General features: G+C 36.5%; 1 protein-coding gene across 1 annotated transcript in view; it reads right to left on the minus strand.

The window, feature by feature from the left end:
* The window catches only part of LOC131029903 (nudix hydrolase 10), a 172,139-nt gene extending 160,014 nt beyond the window's left edge, over window positions 1-12,125 (minus strand). The window contains exons 1-2 of the mRNA XM_057960574.2: window positions 11,701-12,125; window positions 11,482-11,599 (exon numbers count right to left, since the gene is read on the minus strand). Coding sequence (XP_057816557.1) covers window positions 11,482-11,599; window positions 11,701-11,760 — 178 coding nt within the window. The 5' untranslated portion in view covers window positions 11,761-12,125. The remainder of the gene's footprint in view (window positions 1-11,481; window positions 11,600-11,700) is intronic.
* Between the last annotated feature and the right edge of the window lie 11,612 nt (window positions 12,126-23,737).

Here is a 23,737-nt window from a genome sequence, read left to right on the forward strand (position 1 = left end):
TCCCATCCGTTTTAGATTAAATTAGTATTAGAAAAGGGGGAGCCTTCCCTAAATTAGGAGAGTTTATACTCACACGCTGTGATTGAAACCACAATTTTGCACATCCTAGCAGGTGTACAAAATTTTCAACCAACAATGTGGACTATGCTTTAATAATGTCTCTTGAAGCTAGTCTAGCCACAAGCTCAAAGATTACCGTTCTCCACATGCTCAAAAACTACATGTCAAACACTATGGCACAAGACTTGGAAAATGTATAACCAATCATGATAGTCCTATAGTTTCCAAGATTGGAGATATACTCAAACTTATGAATAGGATGAATTATATGCTAAGACCAAGATTGAGGAAAGCTTGAACAAACAACCTCATTGAAAAACTTTGTCAAAGGGGAGGCGAAAGAATCCACAACTTATTTGATAAATTCAACTTGGAGGTCTTTGTAATCTGTTGTCAATCTGGTACATAACTTCAAAATAGCTCTCTTGACATTACCTATGGAGAAAACTGCAGAAGTTTTTAGTGAAGTGGGGACCATGAAAACAAGTTCGTTGCGCACATCATAAAGAGAAATAGAATGGAAACCCATGCATTGGGGCTAATGTTAAAGGCTATATTTGCAGGTTTACTTGGAAGAGAACATAAGCGCAAAGTGAGAAATAAAGTATGTTGACCCAAGCAAGGAAATATTTTGAGGGCAAGCCAAAAAAATCAAACCTCTAAGTAATGGGCCTTTGCATCTTAGAAGTGATTGTGGAGGTTTCTTGTAGAATGGATCTACCCGTTTTCATGAAGATGCCTTTGGTGAATTGTGAATACCTACATCTCCACAAGCCTTCCTTCATCTCTATAAGACTTTCGTGTTGGGCAAAGAACAACAACAACACAACAAGTGCTACCTTAATAGGAGGACTTGATGGTTAATAACCAAGCAATACATCTAGAGGACATAGTGCTACAACAAAGATAAGGAAAACTCAAAACAAAACTCAAGAATCTTGAAGTTTTGACTCGCAGGGAAAACAGTGAAGCAAGCACATGGTACTCCATAGAGAAAGTTGGTGAATGCATTCCCCACTTATTATCTCATTAAGCTTTTGTGGGACCAAAAGCCTCTCTAAGAAAGGAGGTGTGATCCATAAGGGTCTAGAAGTGAAAACCCTTCAACAATATGAGGTTTCTAAAAAATGATTAAAAACAAGAAAAGAATTCTTTTATCTTGCAAAATGAAACCAATTATCTTTGCTAGTTGTCCCCTATAGCCCAACTTGTTTCCATTTCTTTTTCTTAAATACACAAAAGTAAAAAAAATAAAGGGGCATGGGGGCCCCCATACCCCTTGACATAAAACCTAAAACTAACAAAAGCATTATAACATTTAAAACCAAAAAAGAGCCCATTTGTGTCATTTTGCAAATTGAGAAGAGAAGAAAAAAGAAGAGCACAGTTGTGAGATACCAAATGAAAGAAGGGAAGAGAAGTGAGCAAAGGGCAAACAAGACCAAGTCTCCATCATTTGAGGTAAGTTCAGTATTTTTTGTTTAATTTTACAAATTATTTTGCGTTTTTTTTTTGTTTTTGTCAAAATTTCAACTGCTTAGGAGGGTTTTTTTGTTTGTTTGTGTTCTACATTTACACTTGCAGCTTTCAATTACATTTCAACCCAAAAAAACATAAGCACTAGCAGTAGTCAAGTTAGTGAGAGTACTAAAGGTCAAGAAATTGAAATTGAACAAGCATGCCATGGAAGTTCTTAAAGGAGTGTGAGTGTTTCATGGACACCTTGTTCAAACAATCCATTTCAATGCCCTCTTGAAAAAACATGCAAAGGGCTCATTTAACTCAAAATAAACTCGTTTACAATTTGCAAAAGCCATAAATATTACGAAAAAAATTCAAGGGAGAGTAGAGCATGGTTGTGTCATAGTTGCAAGGAGGACTACAGGGGCAGCTACACAAGTTTACTCTCATCTTTTAGGCATACCTTATCATAGGGTAAAAGCATGTGAAACAATAACATTGGTTGAGAAGACCAAGGTGACTAGTGTAGCGTCGTAAATTGTAACCGGTCCAATTTACACCTCATGTTTGTGCTCCTACTTTAGCGTGTCCTATCACCATCCCCTCTCTAGGTCCGATTTGACCCTATTCTCCAGCTTTGATGTAATGAACAGCATTTGGTGGGTCCCATGTCCCTATTGGTCTTGTTTGTAGGAGGACCAGGGCGCCCCAAACTGGTCCCCCTCAAACAGGCCCCAATTTGAAATGGAGCAAGTCCTTTATCTCCCTGATAGTTTCCAATCCTCGTGGCTACACATGACCGTTGGAGGTTGGCCTGATCGGTAATTTACCTAGGGAACCCTATATAAAGACATCATATCAATTCATTTTCACCTAGAAGCAATCAAAGTCTCCATACCCTATTACTCGTGCATCTGTGAAGCATTCATCATCAAGCATCTTCAGACATTCAAGGCTGCATTTCATCCTTCAAGCATTGTGGAGCAAAGTTACATCAATCTTCATGCAAGCATGTGTGTGTGATTAGGGTTTTTCATGTTCAAGTGTTTGTCATGCCATTACATTCAACATTTGTGATTACATTCAAAGAGCATTGCATCATCATCAACAATTACAAATCTGAGGTACATCTCCTTATCATTTATTTCAGTATTTGCATTATTTCATTCAAGGTTAATTCCTAAACTGGGGTTTAACTTAAGACAAACCCCAATCCACAACCCTATTTCCTTTCTCTTCATGTGTAGGAACAGGTGCAAGAGCTATACTCGAGAATTACATAAAAGTTGATAGTGACATATAGGTTCAGCTTTTGACGACAAAAAATTTGGAGGACTAGGGCAAATCTGTGCTACCTGGTCCCAAAAAATCAGGCCGAACTTTTGGGAGTAGGTTCTATACTATAATATCTCCAACTATAATATCTCCAAACCAATTAAAAGGAACCATTCCACCTTTTGATCATCGAGAGCCCAAGCTGGGAGGGTGAGAGCATACAGTGACAGGGGATCATTAGATGCAAAATCTGAAAATGTTGATTACAATACTGGACGGCAAGCCAGCCCCTTCCACTTTCCAGCGGGATGTAAACAAGAAACTTGGCGGTAAACCAGCCAAGGAAACAAGAACACAATCAAGCACAAATCACTCTACCGCGATATTTTAGCGGGAGGACTTATCACTAAACAAACTCAACCCAACCGCTTATGCAGCAGAAGGACAATTACAAACAGAAATCACTCAACCGCTTATGCAGCGGGAGGACAAATACAAACAAGGATCACTCAACTGCTTATGCAGCAAGAGGACTAAACTACAGACTGAATTACAAACACTGAAGGCAGTCAAGCCAGCCTCTTACACTTGTGCAGTGGGAATTACAATGAGTACTTCAAATACAATAGAGGTTAGTACTACTAACCAACAATTACAATGATGAATATAATGAAGTACTAAAGATCACAACACTGAAATTCAGAGAAATAGAAGCTAAAACACAATTAACCAAATCTAATATAAATACCAGCAGACTCCAGCACTAGACCAGCAACACTGAAAGACTCACAACTTTCCCAAAACAGCTCCAAATCGCACCCGAACACAGGCAAATGGAAGATATGACCAAGGCGGCCAAGATAGAAGCAGAAACCAACATCAGAAGCACCAATAATGAGCAGCACACAACCCGAGGTACCTCCTGGAAAGGTACGGCCAGCAAGGAAGTACGATTTGCTACTAAAAATCAAAATGCACATCAAAAGCCACGCCAAAATAGAAGAATGATCACCCTCCAAATACATTTCCAATGAGCTACTACCCAGAATGATCGGTTGTACAGGCAGGGAGATATGAACCAATCTTCGCTTCAGCCACACCAAAACCAACAACACAGGAAAACACTTCACACTCTGAAAATTCCAAAACACACACTAAAAACTGAAAGCACACTCACAGATGACACCAACAACCACTGAAATCAGCTAGGTACTGTATTTCAAGTACGAAACTGAGCAAGCTAGGAAGCCACAACTTCGAAGCTCAAGTTCAATCACCATTTCAGCAACATAACGATATAATTTCTCCAAGATGATCAAATGAGGAGCCCATCCCTTGTATTTATAGATTTCTCCATCTAAAATTCAGATGCAAATGGCGCCCAAACTCATTTGAATTCACTTCATTTCATTTTCACGCCCCTTTAAAACATGGCGTCCACTTTCCCAGGTAAGCCTAGTCGCACATTTCCCAAGGTCCACACTTGCAACATTAGAATATTAGATACATGAAATATATTCAATTTGGACGCCCTTTTCTAACTGGGAATTAAAACATAACTTAAGGATAAATGATATTTCATTTCCTTCCTAAGTCGTTCCTCCAAAAATAAATCAGTGAAATAATTAAATATTAAACATTAGAATAAAGTGATAATATTAAATTAATCAATTATAAATCGCCCACTGATCACTGCCAAATCAACCATATGAACTAGAGTGCAGAAAATACTAATTCTGGACTGGATTGGAACTCTACTCAAGACTGCCACAAATAGCTCTGCCTGAACTGATACTAAAAATAGTAAGTCATGAAAACATCTTCGAAAGACATGCTCATCGAACCCTGAGAGAGAGCTCGGAAAACCCAGAAAAACCTCAAAATCCAGTCAGATGCCACCAACTTACTAAAAATAGTAAGTTCAGGAGTCACTTCGGAATGAAATGCATGTTATACCACCGTGAAGCTCTCGAAAAACCCAGAAGGAATCCTCAATCGGAATTGCAGAAGCCCTACCAGATAAGCATCAATTGGATCATGCAAAGCTCCACAAAAATAGGAAACCCTAATTCCTCATTCCAATCAACCTACGAGTCTCCGGAATACGCCAACGGACCACTGATTACTCCTTACTAAGAAGGGGACATTACATAAACATCTTCTTTTGCCTAGATCACAATTGGTGGTTCCATGGGACATCTGTAGCATTTTGTATTCGTCAATTTACTTCAATTATCTCTCATTTTGCCCTCATTTCACAATTATCATCCAATTTCAACTAAGAAAGGATCATCCAATTTCAACTAAGAAAGGAGACCTACAAATTGGTAAATCTAATCAGTATTCTCAGCCCCTTTTCCAATCAAATTGTGGCTAGATCTATTGGATTTACCCTGTTCTTTCAATGTATGGTTAATTTGGTTAGTTGGTGGCTTTATTCGTTGAAACCCTAATTCCAAATTTAGAACATTACAACTAGGTTGCACATGGAGGATGAAGAAAAAAAGAATGCCAATTAAGTGTTTGTAACCTAGTGGATCATTGTCCAGTGCTATTGCTACTGAATTTAAAAGTGTTGAACCTGAGAATCGACGAGGAAAGAAAAAGTCCACTACTATTGCAAGCATGTTTAACATGCAATCTCAAGACATATCCAAGAGATATGTTGCCAAATTTTTCTATGCTAGTGCCATACCATTGCATGTGGCACACTCTCCATATCTTAAACAAACGTGCAAATATGCACTTGTTGGTCCTCCATATGTTCTACTTGGAGATCATAGCTATGCATCTCCTTCCTTGAGCAATATTCAAAGGTGAGTATAATGATGGAAGAGTTGAGACAATTTTGGATAAGGGATAGTTGCTCTATCATTATGGATGGATGAAACGATAGTAGACATTGACCACTCATAAATGTCATTGTCACATCATATCTTATTTTTTTAGAGCTATCAATTGTTCAAGGAAGAGGAAAAATGCAAGCTTCCAATTTCAAATTTTGAAGGATCACAAAGAAGAGTTTGGACCCTCTAATGTTGTACAAGTAGTGATTGATTCGACCCTATACGCAAGTAGTTGGCTTGATGGTGAAGGGTTCTTACAAGCACGTTTTCTTTAAAATTCCAAGCCAAAACCTATGCAAATGTTTCACCTTTTTCCCATACTTATTGAAAAGACATTTTGTTAAACAACTCATGGAAAGTCTTATAGAAGATTTATTATTGCAATGCTTATAGAGTTTGCTTGAAGAAAAGTGAAAAACAACGTTCTCATACCATACATTAAAATGGAATGTTCATAACCAACTGAAACAATTGTATTTACAACCAAAATTGCTGATAACATTCATAATACAAGCTGTTACAATGAAGAGTAGATTCGAAATAAACATACATGAATTTCTAACCTTCAGGCCTGCAGCAAATCACCTTCCTTGAACTGTTATCAGCAAGCAATATCTTCGAGAATACTCCAACATGACCAACACCAATGTTAGGCCATCCACCCATTTGGATGTCCACACCAAGGTCAGCAAAATGACAAATATTTCACTCAGAAATCAGTCCAGCAACACTAAAGATAGCCACACCCAGCTTGGGCAATCCTTTCTCCTCACATTAGCACTATAAAGGGAGTTGACCAGCAAGAAACACCTCCAAATGCCTAAAACCTATGTAGCCAGATATTTTAGACGTCTAACCAAATAAGACAGCCACATCTGGCAAACAATGTAAATAGCACCTCGAAAAAGATTTTAAGCTTCCAACAGAAACCTCAAAATATAGTGTCCATTACGTGCAAACTAACCCACACACCTAGCATAGGAAATTGCCCAAACCATTTCATAACCCAATAACCAGCTCAATGAAAGGTTGGTGGCTAGGAAGAAGCTCCAATCAACCCACAAACCTGATATTCCATGTTCAACCAGCTCTCTCTGTCTTTCCTACATCTTTTATTTTTTGCCTACAAGATTTCAAATAAATTTGACTACTAATCAAATTGGCAAACCTAGAGAGATAAATTGATTTTCTCCAAAACTCTAATCGCAAACATTCAACACCAAGGCGATTTTTGTATGAAACTACTTAACAAAATCTAAGGGTTTTCACCCCCAAATCCCAAATTTTCAGCACATAGTCAATCCTTGGCTGGAACCACACAACCTTTCGAATCTTAGTCCATCAAGAAACCATAGGGGTTTTCGTTTCTCCAATGAGAAATCTAACCACAGGCACAACTATCCAATAGAGAAATTAACAATACTCGGAAATCCATAGATGGAACACTCGCAGAGTACTCGGTGAGTTTTAAAAACTTGCCGAGTTTTTGAGCTCTGTGAGTTTTTACCACTTTAACTCGCAGCAAAAACTTGCCGAGTTTTTGCAAAAAACTCGACGAGTTTCTAGATAAAAACTCGGCTATACTAAAAAAAGAGGCCCAAACATGTCAAAAAATTATTTATTTTTGTTTTTTCAAGTCAGTTTCATTCTCTTCATCAAAATATATACATGAAATATAACATTTAAGTATAAGAAATGAAATGTCACTTATACTTTAAGTTATATTTCATGTATATATTGGCAGGATGTTTGAGAGTGGTTTCAGATCTCTAGGAGTTATAATGCAAATTCTAGGTTTTAGAAGATCTTTTAATTTTTCAAACAATCAAATTTCAGTAATCATTATGCTCCTATCAACATTCTCTCGCTCTCTATCTCACTCACTTTATCTGCCTCGAAGTTTAGACCTATCTATCTCCCTATCACTCTTCCTCTATCCCCCTCTCTACCACACTCCATCTCGCTCTCTCCTCTCTCCCCCAAGATCTAGACCTATCTCTCTACCCCTCTTTTTCTCACCCTCAGACCCCAGCGAGGGGTGCTACTCTCAACCTAAATTTAATTTGTAGATGCTTGGTGGCAAAGTTGTGGTGGAAATACCCCAAATCTCAAAAAAATTGCCCTAAGAATCTTATGTCAACCTTGTAGTTCATCCAATTGTGAGCGCAATTAGAGCTTGTTTGAAGCCATCGACACGAAGAAGAGGAGCAAGTTAGCTCAAAAACGCCTCAATGACCTTGTCTTTGTGCAATATAATCTTCGATTGCGAGTAAGGAAGGTAGAGGAAGTAGCAGGTGGTCCATTTGACTTGGATGACATGGATCCTTACAGTGATTGGACATCATAGGAGCAGCCTCCATTTTTTTCCGAGGATGACATCACTGATTTGGAGAGGCAGGCTATGGAGGAGGAAGGGGGTGGATTTGGTTTCACGCTGGATGACATTGAGGAGGAAGAGGATGAGGATGAGGAGTCATTGCCAGTGCCACAAGTAGGTGGAGACATAGCTTCATCCAGGATGGAGGATGAGCCAGCCATACCGAGCGAGGAGGCACAGTCACGCCCACTGCACACTTCTAGGACTAGACCCTCTAGTTCTACCTCTCCCCTAGTTTTTGCTAAAGCTGGGAAGAGGAAGTTGTAATTGTAATTTGTAATGATGTATTTACTTTTGGTTGTACAAAAACTATTTACTATTTTGCTTCCAAGCTTCCAGCAATCAGCATTCCTCATAAGGATGTGATTTTGTAGACACTTTGCATTTAAATATATCTAGAATCAGCTTGTTCTTTTCTGTTATCATTTATTGACTCATTGGATACATCTTCTCATTAAATTTTGCAAAAAAAATGCATTTTTTATTAAATTTAAGCGTGTTTTTAAGTTGCCGAGTTTTTTTCCCAGGGGCTTGGCGAGTCGAGCCGAGTCGCAAGTAGTCCAACTATGCTCGAAATGAATCCTTGTTCCTCCTCAACCCCCCTTAATAACTGCCTACAAAACTTTTCGAAAATATAATTATAAACTCACTTTTTTAATATTTTGCTCATAAAGTTACTTATAATACTTTATTTTATTTTACCTTTTTGGCACCAGGCAATAAAAATATTTGACTTATATATAATTAATTAAATAAAAGTTCCAAAATATATTAAGTAGACAACTATTTTAATTAATTAAATTATTTCCTCTCTCTAAATGCCTAGGCTGAAAATGGGGACATTACATTTTTTGGGCCCCATGTTGTGTTCATACATTGAACAAAACATTGAAAGACATTGGGAATATAGATTGGGTGAAGGTTCATCACACATCACTTGCTTTGTTTAGGACTTTTTCAAGGAAGGAATTCCTCAAGCTTGTGGATAACAAATATGCTAGCTACTTTATTTTGGAGGGTGATTGAGGTGCAAGAGCTTCTACAATTAATGTTGGTTAATTCAAAGTGGGCTAGATGGGCAGAAGCAAACACGGCTGAAGGAAAAAGTGTCAAACAAAAAATCCTCAAATATCATTGGTGGTCCACAATGAGGTAAGAGTTTGTTGTTTTTATATGAATTGTTGATTTCATTATTAAAATTCTGATTTAAGTATTATATTCATAATTTTATTAGTAACCAATACATTGCTGATTTTAGTATTAAATTTGTGGTTTTCATTTTATTATCGACATTAAATTAATAAATTGTTGATTTTATTAGTAAATTTATAATTTTATAATTTTTATTGTTTCTAAGTTTGTAAGCTTCTAACTTGTAAATTTACTAAATAATTCATTCTTTGCAAATATATTTGCTCCATCATCTCACCTATTGTGCAAGTCATACCATATGCTGATACAAACGCTCTAGCCTTGGAGGGATTTATGAGACATTTGACAGTATGCTTGGACAGATGAAGCGACCAATTCATAGTAGGGACCCTAATTCAAGATTAAATGAGGAGCACAGTAGGCCCATTGTGACGCAGCAGTGGAACACTATGAACAGCTCACTTCATATGACATCCTACACTCTAAATCCCAAATGGTATGCAGCAAGACCTAGGAGAGTGCCTCAATCTGATGATGAGGAGGTCAAAGAAGGATTCATGAAGACCCTTGGAAAAATGTATACTGAGGAGTCATCTAGCTTACTTAGAGCACAATGGCTAGCCTTTATGAATCTTTGTCACCCAACATTCAATAGATCACAGGCGAGGATAGATAGAGCTGCGTTAGTTCAAACCAACCACATTGAATAGTGGACATGGCATGGCAAGGATGCACCAAAGTTGAGAATGCTTGCCACTCGTCTCCTTTCACAGTTTGTTAGTTCCTCTGCTAAAAAAGGAATCAATCTAAATATAGCTTCATCTAGTCAATCAAGAGGAATAGGGTTACCTCCAGACGATTGGAGAAGCTAGTGGCTGTGCATAGTGCCTTGTAGCTTCGAGATCGACAAACTCCTAAGTATTGTTAGACTCCAACTACACATTGGGATGTTAATCCTGAAGATACTACATAGGTTGATGATGAGGAGGCACGTGATGTATTTTTTGGGATTCCATTGGATTAAAATGAGACAACCTCCCATAGTAGCAGTGACTCAAACTCTGATTTTGATGCAATGTTAGGAGATGTTGATTAGGGACGGCTGCATATTTTTACTTTTTTGTCATTTTGTAATTAAAACTTGTAGCCTTTGGACATTTTGTAGTAATTTTTATATAATATATATGCACATTGTCGATGAATGCAATTAAATTTTGTTAAACTTAATTTGTTTGTCACTTTATAATATTATATGAAATAAAAATTTCAATTGAACTCTAATATGATCATTGCCTTATCAACACTATCATATGAATATTTGAAATTTTCACTATTTTAAAACTTTTGCCAACAATAAAAAGTGGGGCAGCCATCCCCATCCCCAAAACATATCACGTATCCCTGGTTGTCCCTATCCCAGTAACTTGGGGTAGCATAGGTATTTACTCTCTATATTTGTTCTTTTGTATTTAAATATTTGATGGATGAGCAATTGCCACTACCAACTGGTTTTTCCCCTTCTTAGGATTTTTAAGAATAAAATTATGAGTTTCGTATGACGAATTTTTCGTATTTTATTATCTGAATTGCACCACATTCTATCCTCTAAGACTGCCTATTGGCTTGAATAAGTTGGACAGTAGTTGAAATTCACGTTCAAGTAATTTCTAGAAGCATCTTCTTAGAAATTATGGACCACATTATGTCAGAAGCATGATGACTGGTATTCTGATTACGATTTGGAAGGACTGGTGCGCCTGTAGACACCTTCTGTATCTAGTTATTCTTTTGCAGCAATATACGGTGAATTTTGAACCGTCTGTATCTAGTTATTCTTTTGCAGCAATATACGGTGAATTTTTTTGGTTTCAAAGAAATTATTTTGTAGCCTCTGTCATTAATTGCTCATGACCTGAATTACTAGGATTCTCTGTTACATCAGTGCCTTATTCGTGTATGGATTTTTCTTGGAAATGCTGTGTTGACCTGTTGTTCTTCTTAGGAAGGCTGTGCCATGAGGAGTGTGTCTATGCAATCAAATTTGTCTGGGGTTTGTAACTAACCTCGTTGCTGGTGCATGCTCGGATAACTTAAGAAAAGCTAGTAGCGGGTTTTGCTACTGATATAAATGTAGTTTGCTTCATTATAAAATTCCAGCTAGTAAAACGGCCCTTGGTTTACAAGTAAGTTGTTTGATTCAACAAAAAGTCCATCGAAGTCAATTCTTGCTGAGAGTCTTGATCAGAAACCAGAAAACCGAAAACAAATCCAAAAACAGTTGGAAGTTTAGAAAAAAGATAAAAAGCATACCTGATAAGTTAGTCTTAAAAGAGCTAATTGAGTAGCCTATTTTACACGCGCAAAAGCCTACTTTTCGAATCTGAACCCTCCAAAAATATTCAAGAATTCGAGACCGTTTGCAGAAAACCTGCAATTTCAGTGGCAAGTCATCTGGTGAACAGACAGTATCATGTAAGGTGTGTTAATTTAAGTGGACAAAGGTTGAAAGCTTTTCACAGAGTTACGTACTTCGCTACTGTTTGATATAGAGCGGGTGAGTGAAGTGTGTATGGAGAGGGCCACCATCATTTACAGAGCACTGGTAACGATGGTGTTGGGCGACTTGAAGAATCCATGGATATGGATTTAATGTCACATTCATCTGCCTATGACCTCACCGATCGCCTCACCTTAGAAGCTCACGTTTTTCACGCCTAAATCTCCCTAATTAAATGATCGAAGGCATCCCAACTTATATGGCTCTCAAATTCCACCATATCATGTCGAACAACTGTAAAAAGATTATACCCTCCGTTTGGATACCTGCGGCTAATTCTTATAAATTAAATAAATTAATAAAAACACAATTCTGCAAAATCACAAAGTCGCGTTAAGATTTTGTCAGATTTTTTGGGTTTTAACAGCAGGAGGTGTATTATGGAAATTGGGATGGTGATGATTCTGGGAGACTGGAGATCAGCGGCCTCCTTTTTGGATTAGTTCATTGTTTAAACTTAAAGTTTGAATTCCTCATCATTAATTTTGATTTATTTAGTATATACATAATTTTAAAAAGTGTTGAAAACCTCATCTTTTAATTCTTATATGTGATAGTGGATATAACATTTGATTTTCTATTACACTTGCATCAATAATTGAATATGTTGTCACAAAAAAAATTCAGCTAAATGTTCAATTATGAATAAAAAATAGTAATATATAAACTGATCTTAGTTTTAATCAATCTTAAAGTTTATATAAATTATATCCTATCGATAGATAATTTAAAATCTATAAATTATTAATAAATTACAAATGACTAAAAAATTATAAAGTCGACCCTAATAACACTATGCTTGATACTCATTTAGCCAAATCTCCTCATATTTTTGTATACTTTACTGCCACTCTAAGTTGGTCCATCATTTGTCGCCCCAAGGTTCTTCATCAACCAAGCTTCCAAGGCCTTGTGTCCACCAATAAGAGTGACAACATGTCTTTTGTCATAGAAGAAGATGTGTCCACCAAGTAAGGCTTGTAAATTTGGTAATTTTGGAGTATTAGTTTGCCTTCATTGTTCTCACTACATTTTAAGTTTTGTGAGTCATGACCCCTCAAACTAAGTTCTCTATAATCAATGGCATCCAACAAAGGCTTTATAAATGTGTCTATCGACACAACTAAATAAGGTTTAGAACACTGGAGCTCCAGTAAGGTCTTTTATTTTATCTTACGAGGGCTATGACCCATTTTTCAATGTTAGCTTAAATTTTTTCAATGATTTTTTTTGTTTTGAATGTTTAATGTGTTTGAATATTTTCAATAGTTGTTAGTGGGATTGGCCATAAGGGAGTAGTTTCACAATTTTGTGCATTACTCATTTTGTTTCTCAAGGAGTGTGAAGTCTAAAAGATGTGTTTCATATTCTTTATGTTAAAGATTAAAGGAAGTTTCAAGATATTAGTGTATTATATACCATTTATTTTAGTTTTTGGTATTTTGGTGCTTCAAATGACAAATTTCTTATTGGGGTTAGAGTTTGTAAGTTTTAAAATTTTGATATGTTTACAGGTTTTTGCATCTAGGGCTCATGAAACTTTGGGGAATTTCATTACCTTGGGAATTTTGAGTCTTTTATGATATTATATGTAGATAATTTGTAAATACAAGTTCTAGTGCATTACATGGAGTAGGTCCTATCCCATGAAATTTTAAAGGCCTCTACAATATACTACACCTTTAAATGTATAATTAGTGCTTAAATAATGTTCAATTGGTATGGGTTTGTTTGAATTTTGCAGCTCTCATTTATTGTTTCTAAGGCGAATTTATGTCTTTGGAAAAAGGATTTATGTATTGTTGAGCACTTCTGAAACATTGTATGGTGTTGATTTTATATTTATAATCTCTCTAATGCTTTTATATCTTCCAAGAGTGAAATTGTAATTTTGTGTGTAGCATCTATGTGGTGCTTTGGTAGCTTCAAAGGTCCAAATTTTGCTTTCAAACTGAGTGTTTATTGATTTTAAAGACGTGATATTTTAGTTGGAATAAAGAGTAGTGTGGTTTGATAAGCACATAGTATTTTGTATCTATGATTCTTTGATGTATTATCCTTGTTCTCTCCTCTATAAATAGACTTTAACCCAATTGATTGAAAAACCAACTAGTTGGTTGAACCTAATTTTAATAGCGTTCAACTCTAGAAAATAAGCCCTATGTACTATCGCTACATTGTTAATATTTATGAATAAATGTTTTCAATTCATTCAATAACGTTTTGACAACCAATTACAAAATTACTTTGTTAGATGCATGAGATGACTTTCTTGTTGGCATACATGCAGAGTTTGATGACATGATGGGATTGTATGTTGTCATTGATGTCAATATGCTGAAGTATGAACCAGTATATTGAAGTAAGCAAACTGGAAAGTGAACCGGTATGATGGTATGAACCGGTATATGCAAAAAGTGAACCGGTATGTTGGAGTGTGAACCGATATATGCAAAGTTTGTATCGGGGTTTCATTTGATATGACTACCGGTTGGTAGTCTCAGCTTCAGGGTTTCTGGTTGATGCATTCCAAGTCTGTGTGATTCGACCGACGACATCCTGTGATGAGTTAGTATTGAAATGAAGATTCACTAGTACATTCAAAGCTGATTTCCGACTGCCGATTGTCAGATTTGTGACTAATTTTCATTGGAGTGCCGACAAAATTAGCCGTCGAAAAATCGGCGTCGGATTGGTCGATGATGCCATGCCCGTCGAAAATACGACAATCCCATGGACTCTGCCGACGGTCAAAAAAGTCGTTGGAATCAGTAGATTTCATCGCAAAGCCGACGGCAATTTGGAACTTTGCACCAACGGTGATGTTGTTTGTCTGATGCTTGTGTCGTCGGTCCATTCGGAGACATCGACGACCATCCGACTACGAAGTGTCGTCGCACGTACAGCATCCTCATCGGATGTTTGTGTGGTTTGAGTCGGAAGTGCGATGACTCCAGAACATTTCACCGACAAGAACGTTGTATGTCCGACGATTACATCGTCGGTCGAAAGCTTGGTATTCGTCGTAATTCCGACGATGATAATTTTTATCAAAAAAAAAGTATTATTATCCAATCATTGATATGTACAGTGAATGATATTTTATCCCCACCACCTACCAGTTGAGGCTAATATGAGGCGCATGGATTCAAGCTAATATGATTAGGCGCACCATGGTTGAGATGGTCCAACTCCCTAGTCTCACTCTACGACTAAGCTCATGCCATATCTAAATCAAAGACATCTCAAATACATCGTCGGTGGAAAGCTGCAAAATGTCAATTTCATACATAAGCAAGACATACACAATTGGGCACAATCACCAAGAGAACGGTAAAAAGTGTGTTTGAGATCATTGTCCTAATTGTGGTGTGGTCACGAAGAGATCACCGTAAATTTGTCAACCTCTTCGTGACCACACCACAATTAGGACAATGATCTCAAACACACTTTGTTCTCTTGGTGATTGTGCCCAATTGTGTATGTCTTGCTTATGTATGAAAATGGCATTTTGCAGCTTTCCACCAACGATGTATTTGAGATGTCTTTGATTTAGATATGGCATGAGCTTAGTCATAGAGTGAGACTAGGGAGTTGGACCATCTCAACCATGGTGTGCCTGCATATGTATATAGTTTTGTGTATTCATTAAAGATTTTCATTTAATTTTGAGCATTTTGGTTAGCAAATCAGGGGTGCACTTTACATTCTTGTTGTTATCCAATTCACTTACTTTAGCTCTGTTTCTTTCTTCAGATTTGGGGTCTAGAGCTCCTCCCTAAGCAGAGATTCTTGGTTTTGTCTCCCCTGCTTTGGTTGGAGAGTTTCTTGCTATCTCTGGTAGTTTGCCCTCGGAGTTCAACTTCTCTATTGGTCAGATTGCTATTTTCCCTACCTTCTTCTCCAAGTGCTCCTCCTCTTGTTTCCAAGATTTTTCCTTTGCCTTCTACTCAATGGCCCTTGGTTGTGCCTTCATGCCCTCTTAATGTCTTCACTGGGTTCCTGTTTCCACAAGGACATTTCCTCCCCCAAAACCGTTTGTTTTTGAAATGGTGACACCTTCAGAATACAGGGACTTGGATGGGACGTCCCCCTGTCACCTCAGTGCAATCCAATGTCATCATCTTTGAGACATCTCTAGGACATCCTTGAGACGTTTAAGGGACTCTAAAGAGCCTCCTAACCATCCCAACAACCCATAAGTGATTTAAAAAAATCATAACTTTTTTTCAAACTCCATGCCCAAGGTCAAACTGTCACAGCCTATGGGCCCCACCCAAACCCCACCAAATTTATAAAACTGCCTCCTATTTTTGTTTCAACTCACAAAAACAAAGAGCAAGAAGCTGACAACTGTGAATGTGAGAGTGAGAGTTGCAGGTGCCAAGTGAAAAAGTGAGAGTGCAGAGCAAGAGGGTTGAGGAGAAGTAAGAAGAGAAGTGATGCCAAGTTGCCAATTTGTAATGGTCTACCCTTGTTTTGAAACCAATTTCTTTTGCACCTTTTCAACTATGCTCCTTTACAAAAAGTTTACTTGAATGCTCTACTGCTAATTTTCAGTTTGTCTTTCTTGATTTTGTGAATGCCAATGTTTGTTTGCTGATACTTTTGAGATGGCATTTTGGCAAACAACATGCATGCACTGAAAGGGTTTCAATTTGGAATTAATAGTGCAGATATCACTTTATAATAATCAAGATTTGCATTCACTGAAATGATTTTAATCAACTAAAGAGCAATATTCATGACTTACAAGTAATAAAAAAACTTACAAGGATGAGGCATATTCATTACTTACAAGTAATAAAAAAACTTACAAGGATGAGGCATATTCATAACTTTTGCAGTCCCACCTTGGATATCAACACTAGAAGCAACTCATATTGTTCGTGTACAGACAAGACAATATGGGAGTTTATTATACCCAACAACTTTTGGTGTTGTTGTTCGTGTTGGCTCTATTGGACCCTGCAATTAAGATTCAATATACATTATTCAATAAGATTAATTGTGCAACATAATGAAATATTGAAAAGTGTGTTATCTTGTTGAGCTTCGCTTGGTTTCGAGAATAGTTTAATATTCTCTACTTAACAGGGCCAACCACGTGAAGGTGGAAGCTCATTTGGCCCCTCCCCCCCCTAACATCACTTTAAATTCCCCGTTAACATCTTATAACATTCATTCATTCATTCTTTCTACCATTAATAAAATATAGAATTCATTCATTAATATCACATAACGTTCATTAACACATAACATTGATTAACATTAATTAACACACAACATTCATCAATATTAATTAACACATATCATCCATAACCATTAATTAGCACATAATTACATTCACTAACACATAAAAAATAGTCATTATCAAATAAGTTAGATTACAATCATTTATTTCTTTGTTTTTCTTTGAAGCTATGAAAAGACTAAGTGGAACATCAGTTTCTTCATCATTTCCCCCCTCTGCAGATGTTCCGCCAACTGCTCGTGATCTCGATGTATGCCTAGTCCTATACTGAGGACGAGGACACTGAAGCGAAGGGGGGTCCTCTGCAATAACAAAGAAATGGGTTAAATTCAAAAAAAAATTTATTATTGTTACAAGTATTTCATTAATTTAGAGAACATAATTGTTGTGCTCTTTACCTGATGGGGCCACATCATTTTGTGTAGCCTCAACCTCAACATGTTGAACACCCTCTAGATCATCTGGAGTTGAAATACTAAAGGTTACATTAATGTTGAACACCAATTGCAATTATATTTGTTTAAAGCAATAACAGTGGCCCTCTTTACCTGAGTGGGGAACATCACGTTCTTGATGTTGTGTACCCAGATCATGCTCCACTTGCTCACCATCGACTACATGCTCTAAAATATTAACAAAAAAGGTTACATTAATTACTGCTCTAATTACAAAATAAGATGTTTAATTGTATTAATAGCTAAATAAATAAATTTTAATAGCAAATGAATACCTCCACTACTGGGATGCACATCCGGACCTTCATGTGCAGGTGATGTTTCATGATTAGCAGGCTGCATTCCAATGACATGCACATTGTTATCATTGCTTGCTTATTTAAAACAAATATAGTCACTTTATGTTGGAACTCAACATCAATTAGATTATTGGTAAAGTATTCAATTTGAAACAACTTCCATTTAGCATATTTACCTGTGTGATGGATGCACTCAAATGTTATGTATACCCACTCAATTCTCGTAGCCGATCAGCCACGGCTGAATAGCCTTGCTGGTAGGCAATTCTCTTGTCATCTTCAATGGGAGCTCTATTGAATTCAGAGCCCTACATTTTTGCTTGGTACCGTGAATTTTGCTTGCATTGTTTGATAATAAAAAAAATGTTTGCAATTTATTAATATTTTGATGCAATATTTCGTTTACATGATATACTTACAATTTGTGCAGCAAGTTTCATGTAACCACCAGAGTCGAGTTTGTGTTGCTCGTGCTTTTCTTGCCTTGCCTTGGTTGCCTTTGACGTGTCACTCAGTCTATAAAAAGTTTGAAATATGTTAGATTATATAAATATAAAGAGTAATTAATTAGTACATAATTACATTCTTAATAGTATCTCGTACCTTCTTCTGGCGTCTAGTGGTGTATTTCCTTTTTTCCTTTCAATTCTCTCCTTGGCATCCAAAATCGGGTCCTTCCACTCCCTCTCTGGAATCATGGGGGGACGCTCGTACTTTAGGTTCCTCTCCAAATGGGTCTTGTATTGGTCCCTCACATACTTTAGATATGTGCCAACTTTTTCAAGGAGCTTGGTTTTGTCAAAGGTGTCATTTCCAAACCACTCAACCATTTGGTTTGTCAATTCATCTTTTAACCTTTTTTCTTGGTCATTCCACCTTTTAAAGAAAAAACAAACTTGTTAGATTCAGAAATGAACTGAAGCTACATTTATTACACTTCAAGAAATGGATCAAAGGAAAACTATTCTAGCAATGATATGAAATCAAAAGTGGATTAGGGTTAGTTCACATATGATGTACCACCTTTTACGTATGGTGGGCCCAAATATCTACAATGCAATGTCACTAAGATGTTTATAGAAAATATCATTGCATGCAAAAAATTCATGGGATCATTAGTCCAAAATGAGTGATCATAAAGTAAATTACAATTAGAGTATATATAATAATAATTTTAAAGTACCTGGAACCTTTTGTATCTTTAAGGGAATCATTTCTTCGTCGCTCACCACCAATGTGGCCTGCAACATTCCCGTACTAGCAATACGAGAAGATCCAGGAAATGATGGTATGTTATCAGTAGTAGTCGCCTCTGGCACATTCTCATGTGCATCTCCTCCTGCAAAAAATGAATCCACTATGAAATGGCATTAGAATTCAAGAAAGAGCGTTTGAAGGGAAATAAACACATGACAGAAGATAGAGCAAAAGAGGGATCTATCAATAGTGGGCGGGCCAATATGACGTGCACTAAAGGATGTCTGCATGCTACGTGTTGTCGACATTACAGTCAACAATATAGGTGAGGGTAACCTTTGATGAGGCGGCGGCGGCATTTGCATAGTAACATTGATAGCACCTAAAGAATAATACATTAAATATATCGAACATTAAATATATGAAAAGTGCAAGAATTGTAAACAAGGATGAACCTTTATTTTGAAAATTGACAGTATCAAGTATGATGTGTTTTGGGTACTTAGAGTGATAAGCCAAGCAAGTGATAATACAAGAAAATCGTCATCACCTAAAGATCTTGCAACACCCTGATCGTGGGAATGACTTTAATGAGGGCGGATAAATTGTTGTAAAAACAATACGTACATATTTTAGTTATTGACATAAAAGAGAATAAAATATAAACCATTATTGAACTTTTGTTATAATTAAAGCTTTCATTACTGCTTACTTGCAAGTTTTCTGCTGTCTGAAGCAATAATTCCACCCTCTCTCGTATCTCATCAGTGATAGGATGCACGGCTGCCAAAGCAACAATCTCTTTTCTAATTTTTATAAGAGGCATTTTAAAGAATTTCATAAGGTGTGTGGGATCTTCAGGGTCATCATTGCTTAACCCTAATGATTCCACGTCCCTAGAAAGGTGCTCAGGTACTGCAACTCCCTTTCCCTTTCCCCAAACATCCGTCTGTGTCAAGAATATCATTAACAATTAGAAAATTAGTATAAATCACTAAAAAAAAAGAACATAATAATGTAACAGTTTGCTTCTATCTAATTTGTACAATTACAATGAGGTTTACCTGCTCGGTAGAAGTGTCACAAGCTACATCCCTATTTGCGATATGTGATGGATCCATGTCGGCCTATGACAAGGAAAATATGTAAAAAATGTTAGCGAAATTAAACCAATAGACTTAGCGAAAAAACTTCATAATAAAATGGTATATTGGATTCATTAATTGGAGGTTGGTTAATTTAAATGGTATATAGTACATACCACCCCCATGATATTAACTTTGTTTGTCTCTATACGATTCAAACTGTAATCGATTAGAAGCTCTTCGCCTGCACTTATTGATTTTATCGCACATACAAATACACGATTTTCCTCACGTGCCTCAAATATGCAATTGGGTTGTTTATTAGTTGACCTAGGTCACATACTATTTATAAAACCTGCAATATTCCCTGTTGCTTTTGGCCAACCATCAATGTATATAGCCACTCATTTACTTTGATCATTATCTTTCTGTTGTATATAATTTGTTGATAGTGCATACCTACGCATACTTTTTTTATATTTAACAATCTGTATCCAATGATTGTAATTGTAACAAGGTCCAACAAACTCCATCAATTCGGCAACTCTATTGTAATAGACCTTTATGTCGTCCATGGAAAATAAGCCTAAACCATGTAACGACGAAGGTGATATGCGATATATCCTACCGTTAACACAAAAATCGGTGTTTATTGGAGGAAGTTCCTTGGGCACCCATTGTTTCTGTAGATGTTTGTACCTCAATGGAACCTCAATGTCGCCTTTGGTCTCATCATCATAAGAACATGACCCCTCTTAAGCAAGGAAAAATTTCATGCGTTTATTGAATTTTCTTCTAATCTTTTGACCTCTTGTTGATCTCCCTATTGTAGACCTACTACATGTGTCACTTTCATTTTCTATTACTGCATTTTCCTCAATTGACGAAGACAGATCTAACAAATACCTATTTGGGGGTACCTGCACTCCATGAAATGAGAGAGTTAATTGGTAATGAGAGAGAAATTTTGCAAATGAGGGTAATGTTGATGAAGAAGTCAGCCCTAAAGTTGATTTTGGGATGAAAATTGGAATAAGTCCAACCGGGGCCTCAAGTGTTGATAACTGTATTAGATTTGCTGCTAATGTCGAGGTTTGAAAAACTGAGGAAGTTTGTTTTCCAAGTAATTTTAAAAAAATAAACTGTTTCTATAGGGTGTATTGACTAGTTATACCTGTCCATCCATGAGACTGTGCAGGATCCTCGTCAAAGGGGTTCAGGGTCTTGTACAATGTAATTCAATTATCTTATGTTAGCTAAAAATTACATAGTACACAACATGAACAACATGAACTTTGTAGACAAAAAGAGTATTAAATAATAAAAAGATGTTGTCATCAAAATCATTGTAAATTTTTTAATTCCTTACCTTTACTTTATGTAGACTATGTAGGATCCTCAACTAAATGGTTGACGATGTTTGTAGTCAACGACCTATTCCCACCAAGGGTGACAGCATTACACAGGGACTATACCTAAAATCAACACCATTAATTGAGCATCATAAGCATTACTACATTTGTAAGTTGATAAACAATAAATACATACGTATCATAAGCATCAGAAGCATCATATGACGTGTCATCATATATGTAATTGAGCATCACAATTAGCATCACATATCATGTGTCATCATAAACATGTAATCCATCACATATGTATCATAAATCACCATCTATCACATAGGTAATAAACAATCCACGTTCTATAAATAAACACAAAGTTCAAAAAATGTCACATGCATCATCATAAACATGTGATCCATCACATATGTATTTTAAATCAACATCCATCACATAGCTAATAAACAATCCAATTTCCATAAATAAACACAGTTTAAAAAATGTCACGTAAATAGTCACTCTCCCTATCTCCATCTCCATATTAAAAGGTGCATCATGAATTAATTATGTAATGGCATTAGAATTCAAAACATAATGAATTAATTATGTAAAAAAATTCTACCAAGAAGTCAATATTAAATAGATAATATACTAATCGCATACCTCATACATTTCGTTCTTCATCATCATGAACATCAAGGTCATCATCGCCATCATCATCATCATCATCATCATCATCATCATCATCATCATCATCATCATCATCATCATCATCATCATCAACGTCTTCGCCATCACCATCACCATCACCATCACCATCACCATCACCATCACCATCACCATCACCATCACCATCACCATCACCATCACCATCACCATCACCATCACCATCACCATCACCATCATCGTCATCATCGTCATCATCATCATCATCTTCTTCTTCTTCTTCTTCTTCTTCTTGTTCGTCTTCATCGTCATTGAGAAACTGTCGATCGTGATCATCATCCACTTCATCTTCTACTTCTTCGGTATCTTCTTCTTCCATCACATTATACTTTATCGGCCTTCCTCTTGGATCATGTCTAACAACAAATGACCAACCCGGTTTATGTGGAACCTCTGAGTAAAATACTTGCTCATATTGGCTTGGAAGAACATAGGGCTCATCCCCAACTAGTTCAAATGACCTTGTATTTAGCATTATAAAACCATTATCATGTTCAATAACAGTTCTATCAGGATCATTTTTATTCAATCGTAGCCTGTACCATTTGATGATGAACAAAACTAATTTGAAGAAATTAAAGTCACACTCAAGTATATCATCCAAAATGCCATAGTATCGATTTTGAGACTGTTGAGGATGTATGTCATTTCTCGATGAAATATTTGTCACCTCAAAGACTGCAGTGATGCCAGAATCACAAGTTTTCTTCATGTCATCCAACTTTTTTATGCAAAATTTATGACCATTGCAACACATATCGTTGTGGTGTTTGACCTGCGATATGTCAAACATGTAAAATTTATTGCATTGTGAGTTGATAAACATATGGGTGATTAATAAGTTTATACGTACCTGTTTATCTCTTAAACCATATACTAAATCAATTTCCCTCTGCGTAACATTGGAATCTCCATTACGATGTGCTTCTTTAACCAATGAAGCCACACCTTCCCATGTTAACGTGCACCCAGAATGTTGACAACGTTCAATCCATACCGTCATCCAATCAAGATTGTTTGCAATATACAAATGTATTGCATCGCACTCTAGACCAACTGTACAAAAAATAAATAGACGTCTTACAATCGATTTATTTTGAAGATTAAGAATTAATTAACTACAATAACATCTTATAATTACCTCTCACTTTCCTCAATCTACCTTTCCCCATCAAGTACTCCCCTTCGAATTTGTTAATGGTGTTGGGATCCCAAATGTGATCCACGTGGATCTTTGTTGCAAACTTAGGAAGATATTTAGAAATGTACACCATAGTTTGGTATACCATATATCCCTCCACCATAGAACCCTCAGGATGTGCTCTTTGTTGAACCAAATCCTTCAAAAATTTCAAGTGCCTCTCAACCATCCACATTGACCTAGTGTGTACAGGTCCACATAATTCAATCTCCTCGACTTGGTGTATGAGGTAGTGTTCTTGTGCATTGAAAAAAGTTGGAGGTAGACACTTTTGCATTTCACACATTAAATGAGGAATTTTTCTCTTCCAATATTTTATATCGTCTTTATGGATTTCTTTACATGACAACCACCTGCAAGGTATTCAAGATGCAAAAAAATATATTACATAACAAGTAAAGCAAATTGCAAATATAATATCTATACAATGAACTGGACAAATATCACTA

Source organism: Cryptomeria japonica, chromosome 3, assembly GCF_030272615.1.
Source record: "Cryptomeria japonica chromosome 3, Sugi_1.0, whole genome shotgun sequence".
Classification (NCBI taxonomy): Eukaryota; Viridiplantae; Streptophyta; class Pinopsida; order Cupressales; family Cupressaceae; genus Cryptomeria; species Cryptomeria japonica.